The 25,445-nt window shown below is 38.0% G+C and overlaps 1 protein-coding gene across 1 annotated transcript in view; it reads right to left on the bottom strand.

Annotated features, from left to right (window-relative positions):
- LRP1B (LDL receptor related protein 1B) overlaps window positions 1-25,445 on the bottom strand; it is a 1,239,928-nt gene that overhangs the window by 159,660 nt on the left and 1,054,823 nt on the right. Inside the window, exons 61-62 of the mRNA XM_039494476.1 lie at window positions 8,029-8,217; window positions 6,954-7,102 (exon numbers count right to left, since the gene is read on the bottom strand). Of these exons, the coding sequence (XP_039350410.1) occupies window positions 6,954-7,102; window positions 8,029-8,217 (338 nt within the window). The remainder of the gene's footprint in view (window positions 1-6,953; window positions 7,103-8,028; window positions 8,218-25,445) is intronic.

Genomic DNA, 25,445 nt, shown 5'->3' with positions numbered 1-25,445 from the left:
AATATTGCCCTTAACCTCAATTAGAAGCTCTGCTGTTCCTTCACTATCGGTGAGAGAAGAATGCTTCTAGGAGTTAAGCTGAAACCACAAATTATTTTTGCCAATAACATCAAGTGGCAGAGTCTGGGTAGTTTAAGAATACTGGTAATCTATTTTAGTTTTTCTATATGGTGCTTATCCCTGGTTATTTAAGTGCTGCACAAAAGTAAGGAGTACAAAAGCCCAGAAACAGAACACGTTTTACTTTGTAAATTCCACCAGGGGAAAGGAGTTTGACTGAGTATACGTTTTCTGTTTGTTTGTTTTGTTCTAAAAGCATTGATCCTTAAGGAAGTTTTTTTTTAAAAGGTGTGTTTTTCACCTTAATCTGAATACCATTATATCTGAGCTCAGTCTAAGTTTTTCTGCCAGGGACTTCCACAACCAGGATATTGCCGTCAATTATGCTTTGTGATCTGTAGTTAGAACTGAGGTATAAACGCTGAATTATTATTGTGGAAGATAGCTGGGAATCACTGAAGATAAGGTGGGTCCTGTGAAGTAGCTAGGTCCCAAACTCTTACATGGCCTTGTAGAAAAGGGCTTTCAAGTTCTATTCTAAAGTGGATGATGTAGTATACCCATGTTGCCTCTATCATAAGGTGTGCAGCTGCAAGCCTTACCACCAGCTCCAATCTTTATCCAGTGTTTATGCCCAAGCTCAGGTAGAGTTAATTACAATAATTCCACCGGGAAATGTGGAAGATAGAGATGATAATGGCTATGTTCTCATAAAAGATAAAATCCACAAATCTAGAGTCATCCACTCATTTCGCTTAAACCACCAAACAATTTTAACTGTTGGTCATCAGTGGCCTGGGAAAATTACATTTAGACCATTAAAAAACCTTGGGATCAAAGTCTCCCCATCCCATTACATCTCATACTTGACATACGGATCATCTATTAGCAAAAAATGCCCTTTTTCTCTTTGCCTGGCAATACAGCTTTACCTGTTCCCTCTTATATGAGGACCCAGCCATTGTAATCTATACTTTCAATTTTCCTAGCTTGGACTATTGCAATTCACTGTACCTGAACTTGGACACAAACACTGGAGAAAGAGGTCACTTGGATATATCACCATCATCCACTTTAGAACAGAGTTGAAAGTCCTTGAAGAACTGCCTCTGTCATAGAAGCATGAGGCTTAGGGAAGAATACAGGTGAGTTGATGTGTTCATTCAGATGGAATTTTCTAACCACCTTTGGTCAGCCCTTTGGGTGTGCTCTTAAGGATATGTTGTCCAGGAAAAAACCTGTATAGACAGGATCAGCCATGACTGCTTGAATCTCTCCTACTCTGCTTGCTGAGGTTATCACTACCAATTTGGAAGTTTTCAGAGACAAGTGCAACAGAGAATAGATAATCATAAGTTTGAAGGGAGGGCCCATGAGCATTGAAAGAATCAGGATGAGATCCAAAGGAAGAATCAGTTCCTTGATAGGTGGAAAAACTCTTATTAGGCATGTTAGAAACTTTATGATCATTAGGTCTGAAATGATAGATTGACCCTCTATAGGTGCTGAGAATGCTGCCAAGCATACTTTCACTGAGCTCAATTCACTGTTTCAGTTCTAATAGGTGGTATAGACTTATTGGTAATGAAACTTCCTGAGAGTTCAGAGATTGCTGGTGACATCAGAGAAAAAAATGTTGTTCGTTTGTGGAAAGAGTAACCTTATCTTGAACAGAAAGATTTCAGGAGCTATGAGAATAACCTCTTTCTCACACCAGTAACAGCTTAGTTCTCACATAGATAAACTAATACGAAAATCTGTCTTTCTGAAATAAGGGCTACTAGAAAGTTCAGCAACAGTTTTATCTAATCTATTATTCTGATTAATCTTGACATGTAGTTATAATCAGATGGAGAATCCAGTGTACCTGTGTCACTTGGGCTGTTACCTACATTTATATGGTGCTTAGTTGTAAGATTCCAATCAGCCATTCTGGAGAAACTCGAATGTAGCTGATATCACTTTCTGATTATTATATTTGGCAGTCAGGTCCCCATTGTGTTGGGCACTGTACAAAGAGGCAGAAAGATCCTTGCCCCAGAAAGATTTCTGTTTCTGCTTGCACTGGAAACATTACTTGACCAAATCAATGAATGAGATTTCCTGGGTGAGTTCTGTCTGGTTACGAACATGTATCCTAGGCTAATGGAAAATCCCTGTTGAATTACACTTCTCTTCCAATGCCTGTGCTATAAACCACAGATGTTCAAGATGAAGGAGTTCCTGATTCAAGAGCCATGTTGTTTTCTGCAGGTGCGATGTGGATTACTTTGTTATCTGTCAAATCCAAAGTGCCCTCTGGGCCAGGAGAGGACTTTCCTTTTCCTCTTTTCTGTACTTTTTTGTGAACTCTCTTTAAAGGCAGAAGATTCTTCTGGGCCCAGTATATTGTTTCCACTGCTGTTTAAAAGTTTTGACCTCTGGTACATCCCTGAATTTGGAATGGAGATAAAACAAACATCCCTCATGCATAAATAAATCTATAACGGGAGGTAGGAGGAGACTTTCCCCATGAGCCCCATAATTACCCTCTTTGTAGTTTTTTGTACTTTCTGCTGAGATTTGGTTCTGGGTTGGCTATCAGCATTTTGCTAGTACTTAGTTGTCCACAAAGGAGCATTTGGATATGATCTGGGAATGACACCTAATTTTGCATTGCCTCAAGGGTATGGTTCCATGACCTCAGAAGGAATTTCTGCACTGCATTTTGAGAAGCCCACTCAGGGAATGAAGGCAATGCCTGGCACCAGCAATCCTAGCAATTGGAGATAATTAGGTATAGGTGATAACTGCTAGGAAATGAATGATACAATGAAGTTCTGGATCTTTGCAAATCTTTTCCATAGTGACAAAATATGACCAGAGCTGTGTCTGTTTTGATTCTGGCAGCAACCATTCTCTGTATTGGGTTCAAAAAGTTATTGATGTTTGATCAACTGGTGAGCCTGAATTCTTTTCAGTAGCTGCCCAGTTATAAATGAATGTGTTTCTCTGAGCAGGGAACTAATTGGCATGTTGTCTGTGCATGGGAATAGGTGCTTAACTTACAACATGAGCAAGTCCTCTGACCACCAGACCTTTCTTAAAATTCTGGGTGTGGAGGGGCATCCAACATTTCCAGGTGGTCTTCCAGTCATATACTAACTGGGATCCCAACCCTGCTTAGCTTTCCAGAGCAGACAAGTTTAGGTGCATTCAGCATGATATGGCTGCAGACACAGAGCAGAAGAAAGTGTCTTGCATTGGAATTGTGAGCAAACATACATGCACACTGATTTTGTCTTGGTCATGTTGATAATTTTGTTGACTTGGAGGAAAGTTTATGTAGCTTTCCTTGTAAGCCTTTGCTCCAGATTTTGTCCTCCAGGGTCATAGTCCCTTCTTGGACAGCCTTGGTGCTGGTAATGACTAACACATTGCTATGTTGGCTTTGATAGTGAGAGTTGAGACAACTCTACTATCTCAGCTTGCTAGATGTCTGTGGGATCCTGAACAGTTGCCTGCCCACTCCCCCAAGCTAGCTAGCACCCATGTACGTACTGCAGGAGCAACCTAGCACCACTCTGTGCTTTCCTCAATAATGCAGGCATCATTCTGAGCACGGGAAGAGATTTTTCACTTATCTCTCTGTAATCCCATGATGGTGTAGCTTCACAGGGAGTGGAATCCTCATGTGTTTCATTTCTGGTCTCAGAGATCCTGAAGTGCTCCTTTTGCTTTATGTGAAGCCTGCCTGTGGAGCAGGGGAGGGATAAAGAGTGATAAAATCCTTCCTACTTTCAGATTCTGAGCCTCTTTCCTTGGCAGAGCAAGGGTTTACAGTTGATGATCAGATGGCACAGATCCATACCATTGTAGAGGGAGATATCTGGGCTGCAAGCCAGACAGGCACAATTCCAATTATTTTGCTTTCTGAGTAAGAGCTTCACAGCAGTGACAGGCTTCTCTGCATGCCCAGACATGTGGAAGGTGTGGGAGGGGCCGTGAGCTTGATACAGAGCACTATGAGAGCTTCTGTGTAGGAGAAAATTCCAGAAAAAAACCCCTCCATAAGGGGGAAGGCAGAGAAGGCATTTAACCTCTGATTTCCACCCCACTTGTTCATTAACCATACTAACTGCTGCCTTAAAAAGATGATGCTTGCTTTTTTGGGATCCAGAGTCTCTGGGATTTGCAAGACTTACCCAAGAGCATCATAAAAATCTCAAATCAGTGTGTGTGGAAGGGGAACTGTGTAGCAGCCTGTCTTCTTTCCTCAGAGATGAGGAATCTAAGGGTGGGAACTAGGCATGCTGGTCCAATTCTGAGCTCCATACCCTGGCAGCATGAAAGTCATCTGGCTGTGAACTGATAGGACATAATTCACCCTCTGTAGAGCCCGTACATGTTACCTCACATATGAAACAAAACTTAGATTTGGCCTGATATTTGTGGGACAACTCTGCCATTTTTGAGAAGGGGCAGACGAATCCTGGAGGGGAGGCACTGCAGTGCTTGATCTGGGTGGTTGAAACCACTACACTGACAGGAGACGGGTAAGAAATATTATATGATGCTACTGCAGAAAAATGAATAAAAATAATGTTATAAAACAAAATTGTCTGGATAAATTGAAATGCCAACTTGTTCCACTGCTGGAGGAAGAAAATCTGGTGGCCTTAGTTGAAAGGAAGAGCTTAGTCCTTGAGTCCCGAGCAGCCACACTGGACTGCCTCCAGATTCCATAGGTGGGGAAGCGGGTTCACCATGACTGAAGAATGAAGAGAGAGGCTCTGCAACAGAAAGTGAATTAAAGGAACAGGCTTCTCAGCTGGATTTTTATGATATCCTGATACCCAAGAAGTTGAGAAATGTTCCTGCTGCTATGGTCATGTTATCCATAAAGGATGGAAGATAATGAAAGGATTCTATGTAAAAGTACCCAGGAAGCCTGAGAGACCCTGGAGACGAAGTTCTTAATGCAGCATAAGCGTGAATGTGACCCCCTAAGAAACCACAACTCCTTTGTCTGGAGAACTATTCCAGGCCTGCAAGCCCACCCACATGGCAGAGAGGTTGACCCAAAAGCCCTGAGAAGTGAAATTCAATGAGGAAATGCAGTTATATTTCCCAGAGCTGAGGAAGGCCCCGTCAACTTGATCCCTCTAGTACAGAATGAAGCACATACAGAAAGTGAAAGTGTGTCTGCACTGAGGAACCTGTGTCAACTCCAAAGAAAGGGTGGTAGATCTTACAAATTGTTGTCACTGGAAAGATTGGAAGTACCTTTGGGTTGAAAAAAAACACAACCAAGGTCTCTGATCTGCTTACGGCAATGTTTTACTTTGTCCTCTGCAATGACACTGAGACCTACGCTTGGTTCCATTTCTTATCCTTATTCTTTAGACATCAGAACAACAGAAGAGCAGAACCAAGGCTTTTATAAACAGCAGGTGTCACTGAGAGCATGAGTTTCCAGTAAGGAACCCACTTAGCTGGTGACTTGCCAGTTGCTGAGCCAGTCTCCAGTACTGAAAATCTGCTTAAATAATTCCTTGCCCGGGAGGCAGCACCACATTGGCCAGCCTGCCAGGGGCTTTCCCTGAACAAGCTACGGCCCTAGTTTGAGAACCACTGGTTTATAATACAGTAATAGTGTATACCATCAGCTGCTTCAACTGCTTATCACTTGAGGTTCAGGCTCCCTTTGTATATAGTTCAGATAAAGTTTCTCTTCCCTGCTGGGGTGTAGATGCTAAGCTGTCTCATCCTCCGCTTATTAGCTTGATAGCTTTGTTTACTTTATATGTAAATTGACCTTCATTGTCCCTAGCTGAAGACCGAGCTGGCTAGAGAAGGAAACACATTCCTTTGTCTAGGACAGACCTGTTAACCAAATCCCCCTGACATGCCTGGTTTAAATACCTTTTAGTCATAACTGCAACATATATTCATAACTCTTAATACACATCACATACATACATGACACAAGACTCTTAATGATCAGTGAATTATTAGTTTTCCAATGACATATTACCTAACACCTTCTAGATACAGATTATAGCCGTAGTAAGGTGAGGTACAATGAATTGGTCAGGCCAGCTAAACTCATTACTTGATGCCAGTGAGCTGCTTGCCCTCTGGCATTGGGATGCTCTTAGGGTCACATAAGAAAATATTCAGAAACGCTTATTTTTGCAGATTGTTATGTAAACAAATGGGAGCTGTTTGAAAGCTGCTCAGAGGTTTGAAAAGTTAGAAGTCCCTCTGGAGAGTAGTGCAGGTGAGGTGGTGAAAAGTGCAAGATATAAATATGCTGTCATATGGTTCCATTATTTATCATATAGATATAATCTCTACATATGTCATCCCAGATATTATTACAGACTTATTATTAGCGACTCCACAATTAAGGTTGTGTTGAATTTTTCACTTAAAACAGGATTAAAATCCCCTGGTTTAACACTTTAATGGCTAAATTGAGTCTTTAAATTTGGCACAATAACTCTTCTGAAGGCAACTGAATTAACTGTGCCTTTTTTAAAAAAAGAAATATATACAACAACTTTTGCAGAGGAAACAAAAATATTTTCTTTCTGAAATGTTGCCCTCGTGATATTATGGTAGTTTACCTCCTCCTTGTTAAACAATGAGTCACACAAGCTCCAAACTTTATATACAAATATATTTTCATAGCACCTCAGGTATATGATTTTTTAATTTTATATTTAAACACAAATAATTCTTCTCTTTATATGCCTCAAGCTAAATGATCTCCACAAAGAATAGCTGATGTTACTTCAAAGTTGTGCTGTGGTTTGGTGAACTCTTTCAGGTGTGCACCACTTTCATTGGGCTTAACATTTGGTTGTAAATAAAGCTGCAAAAATATAGTAAAATGGCAACCGGCTTACCTGACTGGCTGTGCAGTTTGACAAGCAGGTCTTGTTATCTGCAGCAAGGTAAAAATTAGTGGGGCAGGCACAAGTGTATGTTTTGCCAGGAGCTAAGAGACACAAATGACTGCAGCCACCATTATTTATCATACACAAATGTTTAGACACTGTGAATGAAAAAGAAAAAAAAATATTAAAATCTACCAACCAACATGCTGATTCGCAGGGGAAAACCCCAAAACAAATAAAAAACCAACAAAGGAAACATTTTTTTTCCCTTTAGGGAAGCTTCTAGTAATATAAACCTGTTACCTCAGCATACTTTAAATCTCTTTTATGGTAAAAGGGGAATTAAAATGCACTAGATACAAATTACATTATTTTTACAATGTCGTAGTTTATAAAAAAAAGCATTCCTTGAAAAGAAAACAAACAAAAATTCACTTTTTTAGCCATCGGTCTTGCAAATTGTCTTATTAAGGAGCGCAAGCATTTTGTATGAGGCAAATTAATTCACTAATAAAAATGCAGATTTGAATGCTGAAACAATGAGAGAGAAAGCACTAATCTTTTACAATGGTGCTGCTAATTTGCTAATCTAGACCAGCTGCCAAATTTTATTTAACTAGAACTGTAATATACGGATGGTAGAAGATCCGAGAGAGTTATAATAATGTCCTCCTTCTGTAGGTTTTTTGGCCCAACTATTGTTTAAATATCTCTGGGGCTTGTTAGACACCAGTATTTCTTTAAAATATTAACTCTCCTGGTTTTGCAATAATAATATTGAAAGCTTTGCTAATACTTTATTTCTCCTTTGCTGGACTGATTTTATCATCTTTGTAACATAATATAATTTTAACAATTCAGTTGATCTAGTCAATATCAATAACCTGTTCTTTAATAATTTCAACTTGATATTTAGTTACTTAAGAAAGCAACCAAAACCACTGTACAAATACTTATAATCATTGCATAAAAATGCCCGATCCTAAATAAATAAATAAATAAATAAAACTTCAGTGAATTCAGAAATTAGATGTTTGTGAAATATGCTGATGTGCTGTCTGAAAAGCATGGATAGAATAATTACCATCAGGTTGTCTATAAGAATGATACACCTGGATATCTGTTATGGCATGCCATGAGTTAATCAGTGATATTCTGTCTGCTCCAGAGGTTTTGTGGGCACGGCTCAGTGACTTGGTTTTCCCATCTGTCCAGTAGATGTAGTCTTCAAACAATGTTAGTGCAATCACCCCTGGAATATCTTGATTAGGGACTGTAATAGGAGATGGGAAGATTAATGTTCAGTCTTGGAAGACTGCCAGTTAAAATATTCCATACTCTATGGGCTGACAGATACAACCACTACAAACTTCTTGAGAATAACTGCCTTGACAATCTGTCAAGCCTGCAGGGTATTTTACTACCAGTTAAAATAATGCAGGATTGGGTGCAACAGCTTTGCTTGCATATATTTAGTGGGCCCAACCACTGCAAAGAAAATGAACAAATTTCAGTTAACAAATAACTACGTCCAAATTCTAAACAAATTACATGTTAAATTTTAATAAAATAGTTAGCATATATATTTAAGTTAATTTACTCTGCTAAAGGTCATTATTTTGATTTTTAAGATAATACAATGTATTAAACCATAACCAAGATGCACCTTTAGATGTACTGTATTTTAACACCATTAAAAGCTATTGTAGTCACTTCATTATGGTGACATATTACAGCCCTTAAGATAATCTAAAAAGCAGCTTTTCTGCTAACAGAAATACAACAATGGTTAAAGGCTTACTGCTGCATATATTTACTTTTTAATACTGTACAACACATATCACAGGTGAATACAGACAATAACTTCTATTCTAACTCCCAGAATAGAAATCCTAACTGGGTTAGGGATTCTCAGTTTTTCATATGAAAAATCTACATCATTCAGAGCAAATGAATTGTTAAAGTACATTATGCAGTGATACCACTGTTACACTGCAGAAATATAGTTTTCTTATACATTATAAGATTTAAGTATAACTTCAGTAGTATGTTACTCCATGGGTTCTCTCATTGAAACCACTGAAAGCACTTGTGGAGTAGCATACTATGAACACCCGTAAGGGCAGCAGAATGTGGCCCACATTGTTCTGAATGAGCTTAACAAACACTGAACAAGCATTGTTAATCTTCACTTTTGTAAAATTGAACAAACCCAGGATGTCCAGGTAAATAAGCATTTTCTTATAGGTTTAATTACTGTAGCTAAAAAATAAATCAATCTGTTTAAAAAACCTTATGACAAAACATCCTGAGCTTTGACAAAATAGTCTAGTAATGATACCATGAGATTTAAGAACTTTTGGAAAAATTATAAAACATGTAATTATGATGGGAAGATGGCAGACAGATTTTGTTATGTTTGAGGTTCTTTTGAAAGGACAGTACTGAACGCATGAATCTGACCAACTATCCAACTATGAACTAGATGGTCAAAAAGGAAATTAGCAGTATGAAGTAGATATTTTCAAGTTACTTAAAACCACTGTTACACAGTAAAATCTGGAGACAGGTGATTTTTTTTTCTTAGAAATTGAATGCACCTGGTATATATAGTTGACAAGTTGGCCTAATTACAAGAAAACTGTAAAAAAAATAACATCAACTATCACCCACAGGTATTCAGTTGGTGAATAAATCTTGAAAAAAATAGAAACATTGTGTGGGCTGAAGTTTAACAGGTGCTTATTATACATTTCAAAGTCAATTCCAAAGCTTTTAACATTGTCTAGAACTCCTCCAGTAAATTGTTTTGCATGTTAGCAGTGGTTCAGATGGAAATAAAACACACACACACAGCACCTACACATTCCTACTGTATGATTTGTTTTTCTTAAACTTTTGAGCGTTTGAGGCAGAAGATTTATGTTATGGCACTTAGAATTGGTGTTAAAATGCAGGTTTGGGTGGTGGGGCATTTTCATCTGAACTCATCAGAACCCTTGTGCCACATATATAATAAAATTTGGTATTCACTTTATATACTACAATTTAATATATTCTTGAACATAACATCAAATTCCACAATGCCTTGTACAAGCATTGTTATGTCATTCATTCTGCAGTGAATAAGTATATCTCCCAGTTGCTCATAACATTCTTTATGCTAAACCTAGTGTGTCTTGTTTGGCATCTATGGCATGTAAAACACTATTATTCATAACTGTCAAGTCAACTGATGGATGCTTTTGTTTGGAATTAGGAGTCTTTCTACAAAATCCCATATAAATCTTTAAGGGTCATTTTTAATATTTAGAAATCGTATCTGGCATGGCATTCACTACTGTTTTCCCTTAGCAATATTTGTTGTGGTACAATTTTAAAAGCTGTAATTATCTTTTGAAAAGGAGATTCTTTCCTGCTTATCTGCTCTATGTCATCAACAAAGCAGCACTAAAATAGTGACTGTATTTGTGTTACAGGAGGTGAATTAAATTAGAATTCTAACTTGGGGTATTTCACTTACGTCTATTAAAGCATGATTTACCATAATGTAAGATTTATTTCCCAAAAAAAGGAATTCATTTATAAATGCAAAAGTAACAATAATTTAGTTAAAATGGAAAATGTGTTACTGAGTCAGTTCTTTTCTAGGGCTGACCTATCTCCTGTATAAGAATTTGAATTTGTGCCCCTCTTTCTGGAAAAATCAGAGGACATTCAGACTTATCCATGGGGCTTCTGGCAAACAGAGTTTAGGGACACCATCCCTGCCCATCCTGACTAATAGCCATTGATGGACCTATCCTTCATGAATTTATCTAGTTCTTTTTAAAATCCTGTTTACAAGTGAGAAGTGTGGGCAAGCTTGTATTGCCACTGCCTACACTATCCATATATCATAGACACCTAGAGAACTTCAGTCTCCAGAACTAAATTCAAGCGCATTAAATTAGAATGGATGTGCCACTCAACTGACTGTGATGTAAAATGCAGTCTCTTAAATGCAATATTGTTTTAATTTCAAACTTTCATGCCTGATATTCACGATGAGTAACTGAAGTTCCTGATGGAAAGTCTCTTCTTCCCAACAGATGCACATGTGATTAGACATTCCTGACAACCAGATTTTTAAGTGGAGTCTCTGGCTGTTGGGAACTCCATTATGCATGACCTGGACTCCCACTGTCATCTAAATGTACGAAGAAGTTTTTTTTCCACAATTTATAACACATCAGTGAATGAACTAAGGAAGACCTCTCAGCCTTAAGTATTGCAGATGGGCTCTTCCCTGACTGATAAGATTCATTCCTGAGTTTAGCCAAACAATTATTTTTATGCCAACCACTGGCTTTTATAGTACTATCCGTTGTTTGAATGTGACATCAAGAAAGCTCCTATTGGCCAGGGTGGAACAAGAAAGTCCGGAGGATGTTTTTTCAATGGGATCATACTCCACAACTATGCTGAATTAGCAGATTTGAAGTGCAACTTCTATTTGCTACACAGGCATGAGTGATGACAAAGCATTTAAAGCAGTGATACGCAGGCTGAAGCTCACAAGCCACAAGTGGCTCTTTAATGTGTCTCCTGAGGCTCTTTGCAGCACATGAAATTAAAGCACTGTGTGATATAATTATAAGCCAATTAAAGTAATTAACCAATCAGGGTGCCTTTACTATGTTATTAACCAATTGTAGTTGATAAAATAATAATCTTTGGACAGTCATTTTGCTGTAAGAATAATTATAATAATATATTTATATATGTTATATATGATGTTCTTACAACAAAATGACCGACCAAGTATATATATAAACTAAATATTTCCCAGACTATTTAAATATGAATATACAATACTATAGTAAATGAAACAATGAATTTACCATACTGTGGCTCTTTTGCGTAATGCTGATCACTAATTTGGCTCCTGAACCACTGAGTTCTGAGTATCACTGATCTAAAGCATCAGAGAAGACAATATTATGGACCATTAATGTGCTAAGGAAATTTTGACCATAGAGCAACTATATACTTTTAATGCACTTCTGCAGTATACTGTATTCATTGCCCTTCCGTGGATTCTTGATCTGTGTTTTTTCTGGATTTGTGTAGCCTGGAAGGCTATAGACTTTTTTTGCTGCTTAGACTATAACAGGATTTAAAAAATAACTAGATAAATTCATGAAGGATAGGTCCATCAATGGCTATTAGTCAGGATGGGCAGGGGTGGTGTCCCTAACCTCTGTTTGCCAGAAGCTGGGAATAGGAGACAGGGGATGGATCTCTTGATGATTACCTGTTCTGTTCATTCCCTCTGGGGCACCTGGCATTGGCCACTGTCTGAAGACAGAATACTGGGCTAGATGGTCCTTTGGTCTGACTCAGTATGGCCGTTCTTATGTTATTGACTTCAGAGAAAATGATATAATCAAATCAACTAACAACTGACTGTATCAACTGTTAATCACAAAAATAAATAATTTTAAAGCAAATCTAAAGACATATATCTAAACAAAAGCTGTTCTAATACGAACACACAATTTAATATAAATATTTTTCTAATGACACAAAGGTAAAGCATGTGTGAAGTTGTAGCTATCAGACATTTCAGAAATGGCAGTTAATTTCAATTTATTTTACTGGTTGAGAAACATTTCTGTAGTAGCTAAATTGTATTTTGCTTCTTTTCATTAACTTTTATTATGTTGTAAACAACAGAACATCAGCACTGATTTCATATAATAGCCTATAAAATCTACAGTTTGCATGGAATGTGAATGACAAAAAATGAAGAAAAAGAATCATAATGCAATTCTGAAATCTAGTCTTTTTGATGTAGCTTTTTTGTTTTCTTTTTCCTCTCCAGCATTCTGTAAGCTTCCCAAGACCTCAATCAGTGACAGCTATTGATTTATCTGCATACACTGGTACAAAAAAAAGTCTTTTCTTTCTCATTTTTTCCCCTTACAGCGAAACATACTTCCTCTTTCTATCTCACTTTTATTTCAAAACATTTGATAAAGATGCCCAATTACCCATCCATTAGCAAGAGACTAACATCTTCCTTAAATGTAAAACTACATTTAAATAACTTGAAGCATCATATCTAGACCAGCAAATGCAGGGATAGGAATTAAACATTAATTAGTTTTGGCCAAAATGGAAAAAAAATCCAAAAAATTGAAATGTTTCATTTTGACATTTATTGTAAAAAACACAAAAAAGTGGTACACAAAACCCCAAAGCTAAACAAAACAAAATAATTTCACGTTGACCCAATAAACTGTTTTTCAGATTTTCCAGTTCGGTGGCTGAACCAAAAAAGAAAAAAGAAAAAGAAAAAGAAAAATAAATCTAATATCTCCGCTCCAGTAATTAATCCACAGACAAATTCACATGACTGACAACTTCTCTCTCAGAGATGTTATGGTCTGCCATTCCATAACAATTGTATTTACTACATTTAATTTCTTGGTTATTAAAATATTAGCATCTGAATACTCCAAATAACCTATTACTTAGGGATGAATAACCTTCTATTCTTATATGAACTCATACAAACCACACTATTTTCTCAAATGAACGGACCCCAATTGTTTACTACTGGTTTAGCTTAAGGGCGGTTATGGTCAGAAAAGTGATGATGTATTACTCAACTGTGCACACTGTTCACTGTCTTACTCAACTAATTTGCTCCTTTTGAGGATTCAGAGTTCAAGTTGGTCATTTGCCTCCTTTTTACATCAAAGTTCACAACTCATATACTGAGGAGAAAGTGAGTTAAATTCCATTTCTGCTCCTGTACCACCAACAGCATTATCATCTCTGTTCCATCAGTAGAATCTTTATTATTAGTGAACTCAGATTGATAAAGAACCTAGTTTGATTTTCAGAACTTAGTTCTTTTTATTTGTAAAGTGAACATAGTCAATGTAGAGTTATTGAGAGGCAATGAACACTGAATCCCACAATACCATTTTAGTCACTTTTTAGACTATAGCTGTATTTAAGGTCTGATCTACACTAGAAAATTAGGTTTAACTACATCACTCAGGGTGTGAAAAATCCACACCCCGAGCAGCATAGTCAAGCCTTCCTAGGTCCTTGTGTAGACAGAGCTAGGTTGGTGGTAGAATTCTTCCATCAAGCTAGCTATTGCCTCTTGGGGAGGTGCGTTACCTGTGCTGTCAGAAGAATCCCTCTCATCAAAGTAGGTAACGTCTGCACCAATGTGCTACAGCAACGCAGCTGTGCCGCTGTAGAATGCTAAGGGTAGACAAGTCCAGAGAGACTCTAACTCAGATTCTTGTGACCCAATTCCCCACCACAAACTCCACTTCTATCTCTGATTGAGTGGCTTCCAGCTTCTCCCTCTGCCAGCTATGTCCATGCAATTCTCCCCTTCTTCTTATAGGCCACCCTTATCTCCTTTACAGACCTACACAACCATCTCTGCTTCTCTGTTGGGTCCTGAAACTATAGTTAAACAATACATTCTCATATAGTGTGAGAAGAAATATGCTCTGGACTGCAATGTGCACCAGATTACACAAGAAAATGGAAGTACTGAATGAAAGCTAGATGTCGCAAGGGGAATGAGTGCACTGGCACTTAAGGAAAAGCAAAAGAAAAAGAAAGAAAGAAAGGTGTGGGCAGAGTGGAGCATGCAGTAAGAAAGGCTGAACAAACTAGGAGGGAAAGCAAAGGATGGCCTGAACAGTTTGTTCAGAAGTTGAGTCAAAATATGAATACACACTTAAAGCTTTGGATTCTTTTCTGAACTGTACAGATCACAGAATCTGATGAACTTCACCCACAAATGTATATCAATTTTTATCTACCTGTTAAATTTACATATTCTAATCCACACATGCAGTGTATATGCCTACTTAAAACTATTATGAAAAATAAATGGTAAGGTGAAGTAGGTTTCCCCTCACCTCCTTTCTATTAATAACCCCATCTTTCCAATATTTACTCTTTAGCTACGTATTATGTAATATAAATTTGCAAACTTTTCATCGCATACTATTTTGGGATTTATATACGTGCAAAAGCTATCTGAAACCATATAACATTTTGGTGTCTATTTTACATAATTTAATAACATTAAATATCTGGAATTTAAACAGAATTGTTTAAAAGAAAACAAAACACATGCTTAGGCATGATCTTGTATAAAAGTTTCACCTAAAGGCTGAGGCATAATTCCATATAGTGGGAAATGTGAAAATCCCTTAACTACAGCAGTGCTAGTGACAGCTGATACTGTAAAATATTGCCTTTTGGGTAGCTACTAAGATTTAGGTTGTGTCAATAAAGTATAAACCAGCGTAAGTGGCAACATGGTGCTGACTAACCCAGGGACCAAGAGTACTCACTGTATACATGTAGTGCATTTTTTTAAATTATATCTCTTATGAGATGCAGCCTCCTTTCCCATATACATTGGTCCTATACAATGAGCTGGTACTAGACACCTCTAAGCTGCCGATGAAATAGAGAGACAGATAAAGTCTGGTCTTAATTAATTACTGTCTAGAATTTAAATATTGAAAAATGGCTGTTAAAAGAATTAGTAGAATTTTAAATCAATAATATGTCCACCAATGGCTTGAGAGTAGTTTCTGCTAAACAGCAGTATTTTGGTGTATAAGGTTAATATGAAATTTATGGTTTTATTACATAAAGCAAGTTTAAACTGATAACAGAAAGTTTGAGAATTCAGTTTGTTATATGGCGTATTCCTTTCTGCAGCTCTAACACTGACTTTCTCTACAATTCTTGTACTACAAGAGACATTTAATAACAAACCCTTTTGATGATTCATCTTCCAAAATGCTAATTTCAAACCTCAATATTATCTTATATAATTTCATTTAAAAGTAGCTAAATGTAAATTGTTTTTATAGATATTTTCATTCACTTATGTTTATGAACCAAGTGTATGGCTGTAAAATATACTGGGGAAAGCCTAGATTATAATAATAAAAAGAAAAAAAAACTTATTGATGTAGTCCAACTAAATTTTATTTATAAGAGTGTTGTAGAACTTTTTATTATTGATTTTGTAAAGCTAGAGACTTTCAATTATAAATGTTTTATAAATTAATCTATATTACTTTTACTAAATTTAAAATCTTATCTTAAAAATAAATAAACAAACAAATTCTGCTTAATGAGCATAACAAATTATTTAATCCCAGTAACTGAAACCTTGATTTCTAAATAAGTATGTGTATGTATGTGTTAACTAATATTGAAGACTGAAATTAGCATTTTGGAATGTAACTTGAAACTTGAAAAGGGTTGCAATTAAAATGTTTCTATTTAAAAATTTTAATATCTACAAAACACACACACTCCCATTTGGGAACTGAGATTTGAATTACCCAGTAAATTATATTCCCAGACAAAACACTTTGTTAAAATGAGATTAAGATTGAGATTACATCTCAGTAATGTAAACGTTTTAAAAAATAGAAAAAAATTGTCATTTTTTCCCCAAACAAGCACTATAAATCAAGAAATTCAGAGATAAAATTAAATTAACAAAAACAACAACCCTCTAAACATGTTCAGGTATAGAAATGCAGTTATGGCACCTAAAGTGCTAAACTAACCTAGAATGACGCCATAAGAGGAGGAAATGAAAAATGAATCTCTCTTTAAAAATTATTTAAAATAAAATCTAGGACCACAAACATTTAATGACTTATTCCTAAATGTATGGTTATCATAGGATGTTTACACTTATGTTACCTACTTTCAACCTTAACTATAGCTTAAATAGGTTTTGTATGGGAATTTCTTTTTTTTGCTTTAGAATTATTTTAAAAAAATTATGCATGAAAAGGTACAAAAGAATGCTAATCTGTGATATCTTTAATGGACTGAAGATAGTTCATATCATTTTTTAAAGTAATTTTTAAGGCCATATTCAAGTACTGTGCCAGTGAAGAACAAAGTAGCCTGAATCAGCAGAAACCAACTGGAGCACAATGGTGAATCTATCCCTTAATTAGTTAGCATACAGCTATGTAACTTTTAAGAGTGACTGCTGTTGGTCATGTAATGTACCAATTTGAATGCTTGACACATTTATATAGTCTTGACAGTAACTCAATTCAAGTAATAAGATTGTAGCGTGCAAATTAGTTTGGGAGGAGGAGTAATTGTTGCTTGAGTATTCTGAAGCCACAATAGCCCCATTAAGAGTGACCTAAACTATTAACCTAGGCCTCTGATCATAACAGATATGATACCCAATACCAATTTAGTATAATTACTACATAACTTTAAAAAAGAGTCTATGCAGCAGATTTCAATTAGTTTTAACTGTATGGAAAATGTGAGAGTGAGTATATATAAAATTAGAGAAACTATGCTAAAATAACATTAAGGTTTCAAAGTCAAGCACTCATAAGTTAGGAAATGCTAGAACATATAACTTTATCCAGACCCTGTTTGTGTATGCATTACAATAGAGTTGATAGTTACATATTATATATATATCATAATATTATATATAATATGTAACTATCAACTCTATTGTAATGCATACACAAACAGGGTCTGGATAAAGACTATATATATATATATATATATATATAGTCTTTATGTTCTATATTACTAAAACCTTTCTAACTACAAGGGAGGTTGTGGAATCCCCATATTGGAGGTTTTAAAATACAGATTAGACAAACAGCTGTCGGGGTGGTCTAGGTATCTCTAATCCTACCTCAGTGTTGGAAGTTGGAGGGTGGACTAGATGACATACTGAAGTAATTTCCAGATCTACATTTCTTTCTTTCTACTTTTTTCATAGGAACCTGCCTTATTGAGTAAATGGGTTATTCAGTATTTCTTTTCATTCTCCTTATTAAATATGTGGTCTCTCCTCTGGCATTATTTAACACACATAATCCAAACCTTGCACTAAAAAAGAATAAATTAATGATAGGCCTTTGGCACTGATCAAACCTCTACTCCCCTCAGGTATAGGAGGGACTTAAATTGGAGGTCTCCCACATCCCAAGTGAGTACTGTTATGAGGGAAGTTGTTTCTCCCTTGCCTGTTCTGTATGAACTCGCATGAGGGGCCCAATCCAGTAAGCATGCTCAGATTATTCCTATCAGGTCAGGCCCCACATACAACTTGTCTTCACCTGGTTTGTGAATCACTCTGGGACCTAGTGGGGGAGGTGAGTGGGGAGGGAGGCAGCCATGTTCAAGCACAGATGTAGAAACATAGGTACATCTTTTACTGTAAAACCAGAGGCACTGAATGAATTTAGGCACCTACAGGCTTCAGTGGAAGCTTTGTGCATTGCAGAGGTCCCAAAACTGGGAATTAAGCTCCTAAAACAGGGACTTGATCACCTAATTCCTTTTGTGAATTCATTTCCGATTGCTTAACAAACATTAATGAACTTACCTTCACAACACCCTTGAGACATTACAAGGTATTATTATTCCCATTTTACAAGTGGGGAACTAAACACACACAGTTAAGGCCAAAACTGTCAAAAGTGTTCACTGGATTTTGGCACACAACTTGAAACATTTAACTGGGCTTTTTATAGCACTTTATATATTCAAAGCTCAGTTCCTACTGACTTCAGTTGTAGCTGTGAGTGCTCAATCTGGCACCAGGTGTCTCATGTTAGACATCCAGAAAATGAGAAACATGCAGTTATTGGCCACCTGGGAACATTTTGGTGTAAGTGACTTATCTAGCATCACAAAGGAACTCCATGGCAGAGACAGTGATCCAGTTATCCATGGTGGTATTCAACTTACTTAACAAACAGACCAACCTTTTCATGCTCTCTGTTTGTGTATATATATCTCCTCACTATATGTTCCATTCTATGCATCCGAAGTGGGCTGTAGCCCACGAAAGCTTATGCTCAGATAAATTTGTTAGTCTCTAAGGTGCCACAAGTACTCCTTTCTTTTCCAAACAGGGTAGAGGTTCCTATAAGACAACAGTCTTATTCAATATACAACCCTGATTCATTTCTAGAGTATAGTATATCTTGTGCCCTGTATGAAGCAGGCAGGTTCTTGCTGAAAAGAATAGTTCATGATTCTATAATTAAAGACTATCCTAACACATATGTACCAAGGGGTGGAATTAAGGTTGTTGGGACAACCTTAGTTCTAACATTTCCTAACTTTGGAATGCTTGACTTTGGATCCTTAATGTTCTTTTAATGTAGTTTGTGTGTGATGTTTAAAAAAGAAAAAATTAAAGAAACAAAATCCTTCATAAGGCATCATACTGACACCGACATGGGTTACTAGCAGGGTTTAAGTCCCAGAACTGACCTCCACCACTAGAACTAATGGAGCAACTGTCTTATTCTGTGTGTGGAAAAGACACTAGTGAGGGAGAAGAGACATATACTTTGTCAATTGGTTTTTGCTATTTGCTGACAGCCAAGGAACATAGGTACTCAGAACTCCTGGATTCAAGTCCAGGATCTGTAGATAAGCATGCCCCAGTGGTTATAAATCCTTCTGTCCTTGTTCCCCAAGCTTCTCTCTCTCTCTCTCTCTCTCTCTCTCGCGTGCCCGCCTCATTCCCCAGCTCCTATCCACTCCTCTCTCCTATCCAACCCTGCTCCTGCCCCTCTCTCCCAACCACCCTCACCCAGCTTCTATCCAGCCATTAGCCTGACTTCTATCTCCCTCTCCTTCTGTGTATACAACTGCTCAGCCCCCTTTGCTCCTATCCATTCCCACCCTGGTTCCTATCCCCATCTCTTCCCCACCACCACCATATTTTTGCAAGCATGTTGCTTCCTATGTCCCCTCTTTACAGATTCAACACCATTTGGGGGAGCACTGAGAGCACAGGGAAGATAGCCTCACTCTCCAAGCTTGCAGTTTCAATACCCTGTGCCATAGTAGCCCCACTTCTGGGAGGAGCAACTGCCTGGAAAATCCTGCTCAGCCCCTGCAAACCTTGGGTGGAGCATACTCATTGCAGATGGAATATTCAGAGACTCTTTTAGCTGCTGAACCGTTAAATGTTTCTACTTAGAATATGCGAAGAGACAGCAAAAAGCACATCCCTGACACAGAGGCCACTCCCTGCTCCAAAAAATAGAGGCACTAGAACTATTCAATGGAAGAGTGGTAATACTTTAACAAAGGCAAAACAACACATTTTCCCCTAATTTTGTTCTCTGAAACAGCTGAACTGCTTTAGCTGAAATTTCCAAAGCCTTTCAGCATTAGGAAGATATTAGGAATAGTTAAAATTCAGCAAATATATAAGCAATTGCAGATAGTCTTAAAATAGGAAGTGTTGGGCAACTTCATCTATAGGCCACTTTATCAGCTCTCCCTATAATAATTGGTTGATTGATTGATTGATAGATCTAGCCAGCTCTTACATGCAGAGAGAGACAGACACAAACATAATATATTATGGAGGAATTTGTTACAATTTTGTAACTATGTTTTTTGTGTTCGGGTTGCCATTATAAACCCTATTTTCATACTTCCCTAACTTTTTCCATAAAGTAAGATTTTCATCTGCAAATGCTTGTGCTTAAGTTTAGGAGGGACAAGAGGACCAGAATATGAACTCTGATAGATGTAAAAGTCACCAGTGAAATTCAATGGATTAACGGCATTATACTGGTGTAAAACTGAGGTAATGAAAACAAGCCCAGAATATTTCTTCCTGTAGTTACAAGCTTCTATAATTAGCAGTTTTGAAATTACAGGAACTAAACTATGAACGCCTTTTAAATTTAATATTTCATCCCCAGCTCAGAAATAAGAGATTTTTTAGGCCTAAAGATTAGGAAGACCTGTTTGACATAGCCAGGTGGCCAAGGGAACGGGAACCCAAATGATTACTTTGCTAAATTCCTAAATGTTTAAAGCTGGTATAAATAAATTTAGTGCTTAGCCAGATTAATGCTCTAATGAATGCTCAGTGATTTAATATGCATAAAACTTGTGAGTGCTCCAGCTTTTTGCTCGACCTAATATAGCTTATATAATCAACCATTAAACTTTAAGTAGCTGTGTAAAGTTAGTATTGCCTCCATTGTCATGAAGTTCTCCTAAGTTCTCCAAGATCCCTAGAGTATGTGGTGTGTCAAAATTCTCACTACAACTTCTCTCCTACCAACCATAATGCACACAAGAGGGGGCAGTCACTGATATTTCTCACCTGCAAAGATCAGGAACTCTGCAGGAGAGGAAAGCAGCAGACATTCCCCTCTCCTAGACAGTTTCTAAGATCTGCAAGAGAGATGAGAGTGTTTTACCTGTTGGAAAGTTGTTACAACCCATGGCTAGAAGTTTAAAAGAAGAGTAAACTGGGCTTAAAGACCAAGCTCACAAGATTCAAATTCTGTCAGTCAAAAGCAGCCAGGGATGGATTAAAGTAAGCCAGAGCTCTAGGAATATCACACCACAGGGTCTGCCTGTGGCCCTGCACCCACACCATGGTGATGCTGAGGGAACCCTCCCATACCAGAGGGGCAGAGGCAGCAGCATGGAGCACTCTCCCTCTCGGGAGTAGCAAGGGTGTCAAAAAAGGGTCTTTCTTCTTTCACTAGCAATGTGGGGTGACAGCGAAGGTCCACGCAGTATTGCACTGACTGGGCCTGCTGCACACAATATCTTCTGCTGAGGTGGTGCTGGTAGGGCCCCATGCAACGACGAGTTTTGAAATTAACACTGAAAGGCATGGGTGAGTTCACACCTGTTGTTTCAGGCTGTCTGCAGACTCAGAGAGACTTATTCATAGCCATGAGGCCTAAAAGCTCACATTTCTTCTTTTTAAATGAGAGCTCAGATTCTAGTGGAATCTAGTCATTCTAGGAGCTGGGGCCCTAGTCACAGACCTACAGTGCCTATGCCTTAATCCAGCCCTGCGCACTATAGAGGCTGCCTCCCCTACATCCCCTAGCACAGTTCTATTTTTGGATTGGCATCAGGAAGAGAGGAAAGGAATAGGAATGGCTGAAGAAGTGATAATGTAGGAGAATTGTTGTGAAAATCCATGGGTTGGCGACGAGAAAAGCTGCTGAAAGACTGTGTGCTGTGGTGATAAAACAGTTCCAAAGTTTACTTAGAAGGAACAGTCTGGGTGCCAAAGCAGTTTCAGTTGCTTCTCTGACCTCTGTGGGCACCATTTAATCCACTAGCCAGAGCCCAGACCAGAGGATTCCTTCTCTGTGTGAGAGAACACCCTCTTCCCCCACCCCCGCAAAAAAGGCCCCACTTTTCTGTCTTGCCTCATAAAAGTGGAATTAGAAAACACACATTAATATTTACTGAATTAAAGTTTTCTACTAATTTCCAATTTTAAAATTAAGTTGCTAAAGGAAAATAATAATAAAGAGCAAATTCACCAACTCTTTGGGTATCCAATGAAAAATAAACAAATCAGGGATTTACAAAACCTCACTACCCCTTGAATTATAAAATCATAATTTGTTTAGCAGAAATTCAGTTTAAGTGCTCAGACCTTAGAGTTCTTAGATCTTTACACAGAAAAGTATAAATCACAGTTCACTGTTCAGTGTTATAAGAGTAAGAAGTGTCCAGGTTTACCAAAAGCCATACCCCCCCCATTCGTTTCAGAAAACTTTCTTGTATGCATTTTCCAAATCCTCAAGAGAGGGCTCACCTTCTGTGGAAGGGATACTCAAGAAAGGGGAATCTTTCCCAGAGACTTGAGTTCTGCAGGAAGAGCTCAGAGAGAATGGTGAGAATAAAAGAATTTTGCAGATAGCACTTTAGGGATATTCCTTTCTCTCTCTTTTCTGCAGATCTCCTATGATCCACAGATGGGGAACTCAATTCATGTGGACCTTAGAACATGAATATGAGTGAGTGTCCACTAGGGTTCATAACCTCCCAACAAACCTTAGGTAGCTCTCTCACTTGACACTTTCCAACCCCTCTGTAGGCATTAGGAAGTCCCTGAATTCTCAGACAAACTGTATGATGTTTGTAGGATGACACCAATACTCCCAAATCTATGCACGTGCTTTGGAGGCCAACTTACTCCCTTCCACAAGCTTGAGGGAGGCTTTATCTTCAACACACCAAAGCAGTGCCAGAAGCCTTCCATCAGGGCAATTTAGCCACGTTGGGAGGACTAGTGAGTGTGAAACCTACCAATTCATTTGACATCTGCTGGAAAGATGAAGTGCTCTCAGTCCCATCCTTCCCTTCTCTACTGGCCTTGCTGTGTTTTGTCCACGTTCCCCTTCTGCACGTCTTTGCAGCCCTCAGTTCTGCATCCAATACTCTCTTTGACAATGAACTTCCCAAGCTCCACCTTATTCCCAGCCCATCTCCGAGACCTCTTGGAGATGTGAGGTGGTCATAAAGAGGTTTGTCCTTTAGGAAGGTCTGCCAGAAGTAGCAGGGGAGCATGCTAGAAGGGACTGGATAGGCAACTGATCAGGGAGGCATTCCCCTCCTCAACTAAAGTCACTACACTTAATTTTTATTCTCTGCTACTTTCCTTTCTCAGGACAGAATCCCGCAAAACAAACAAACAAACAAACAAAAAAAAGCATGGAGGATTTTTGTTCATTGGTGAACATCTCTTTTTAAATATCTCCTAATTTATAAATGTCAAGTATGATTAACCTGAATTCTGGTGGAAATACTCTAATTTCTACTGACAAACACCCCGCATGATTTATTTACACTTTGAGGCCTATCTCCATAAAGAGCTATAAATTCCATTAAGCTACAGACTTATTCTTAAAAATGAAAACAAACATCTCTAGCAATCATCTGGCTCCTCATTTTAAGTCTATAAGAGATGATGTGTTACCTTGACAATTATTTAAAATGTTATTAAAAATTTTAAAGTAAGAATGTAATGAACCAATCTTTGACCCTCTGTGCTTGATCTTATTTCCTAAGATTTCTTTCTCTTCCTCATCATTTTTTTTCACTATAAAGTGACAAAAAAAGTAGAAGAGATTATTGAATTATGACAACCTAAATATGGATATGCTCACCAGAGTGCAAAAATCTTCTATTTTCTTTAATTTTGGAAGAAAAATTCTACTCTCAGCGTTACTTGATACCACCACCAACTCTCATCTCTTCCTTGGTCCTGCTGGTATCTCCTTGGGTCTTTGACCACCACAGCCTATGGAACATATGTCATGTAGCACAGGCCCCTTTTGCCCATGCCTTATTAACCAAAATAAAACTGTAGGGGTTATGTGCCAAAACCTCTTTTGTCTCCTGTGCCTCTTTCGAGGATAACAGGTGCCTTTTCTCCTTGGGGTGAACTTTCTGCACACATAACCACAGATTTAGAAACACAGAGAGAAAATGGATAAAAAGAGAAAAAGAAATGGTTTGCGTAACATACCTAAATTTACACTTTACATAAGATAAACTTGACAAGGCAATCTCAGTTTAAGTTACAGAAAGGAAAGAAATGCTTGAAGGTTCCAAAAAGTACTTTTATGCTCTAACCTTCACGCTGTTCCAAGGGGGACAGAGAGAGAGCCTTCCCTTTGCAATCTTCTAAGTTTTCCCTCCCCTCCACCCTTCATTTTGGGTATGACCTATCTGAACCCATCTCCCATCATCTAGGTTTCCCCAGTTACCTATACATACAATGGAATTTTACACTTACTGCTTTCTCTAAAGCTTTGCTAAGGCAAGGCCGGACACGTGGCCAATAGAGGATACAACCGTCTTTGATAGCTGCCTCTCAAAAGCTTAACAACCTATATCCAAAAGAATGTTGTTCAGCGACTTTTAGTTGTGCCTGGCAAGTAGAGTACTTTCTGATTGGCTATATCCATTACTCATTGAGGAAAGTAGTTTTACCTGACTGGGTGGAGTTTTGCTAAAGCTTATTTTCACCCCTCAACAATCTTCGTTATTAAATATTACTTTATAATCAAAGAGGCTGATAAAGGAGGTGCTGTTGTCATCATGAACAGGTCTGACTACCAAAAGGAGGCCGCCAGACAACTCTCCAATACTAAATTTTACAGGCTACTTCCCTCAGATCCCACTGAGGAATACACTAAGAAACTGCACCATCTACTCAGGACACTCCATACACTAACACCAGAACTAATCAACATACCCTTAGAGCCCCGACCAGGGTTATTCTATCTACTACCCAAGATCCACAAACCCGGAAATCCTGGACGCCCCATCATCTCGGGCATTGGAACTCTCACTGAAGGACTGTCTGGATATTTAGACTCTCTACTCAGACCCTATGCTACCAGCACTCCCAGCTATCTCCGTGACACCACTGATTTCCTGAGGAAACTACAATGCATTGGTGACCTTCCAGAAAACACCATCCTGGCCACCATGGATGTAGAGGCTCTCTACACAAACATCCCACACACTGATGGAATACAAGCTGTCAGGAACAGTATCCCTGATGATGCCACAGCACAACTGGTTGCTGAGCTCTGTGGCTTTATCCTCACACACAACTATTTCAAATTTGCTGACAATATA

Source organism: Mauremys reevesii, linkage group 11, assembly GCF_016161935.1.
Source record: "Mauremys reevesii isolate NIE-2019 linkage group 11, ASM1616193v1, whole genome shotgun sequence".
Taxonomy (NCBI): Eukaryota; Metazoa; Chordata; order Testudines; family Geoemydidae; genus Mauremys; species Mauremys reevesii.
Note: the sequence above shows the minus strand (reverse complement) of the source record. Positions and strands in the feature narration are given on the sequence as shown.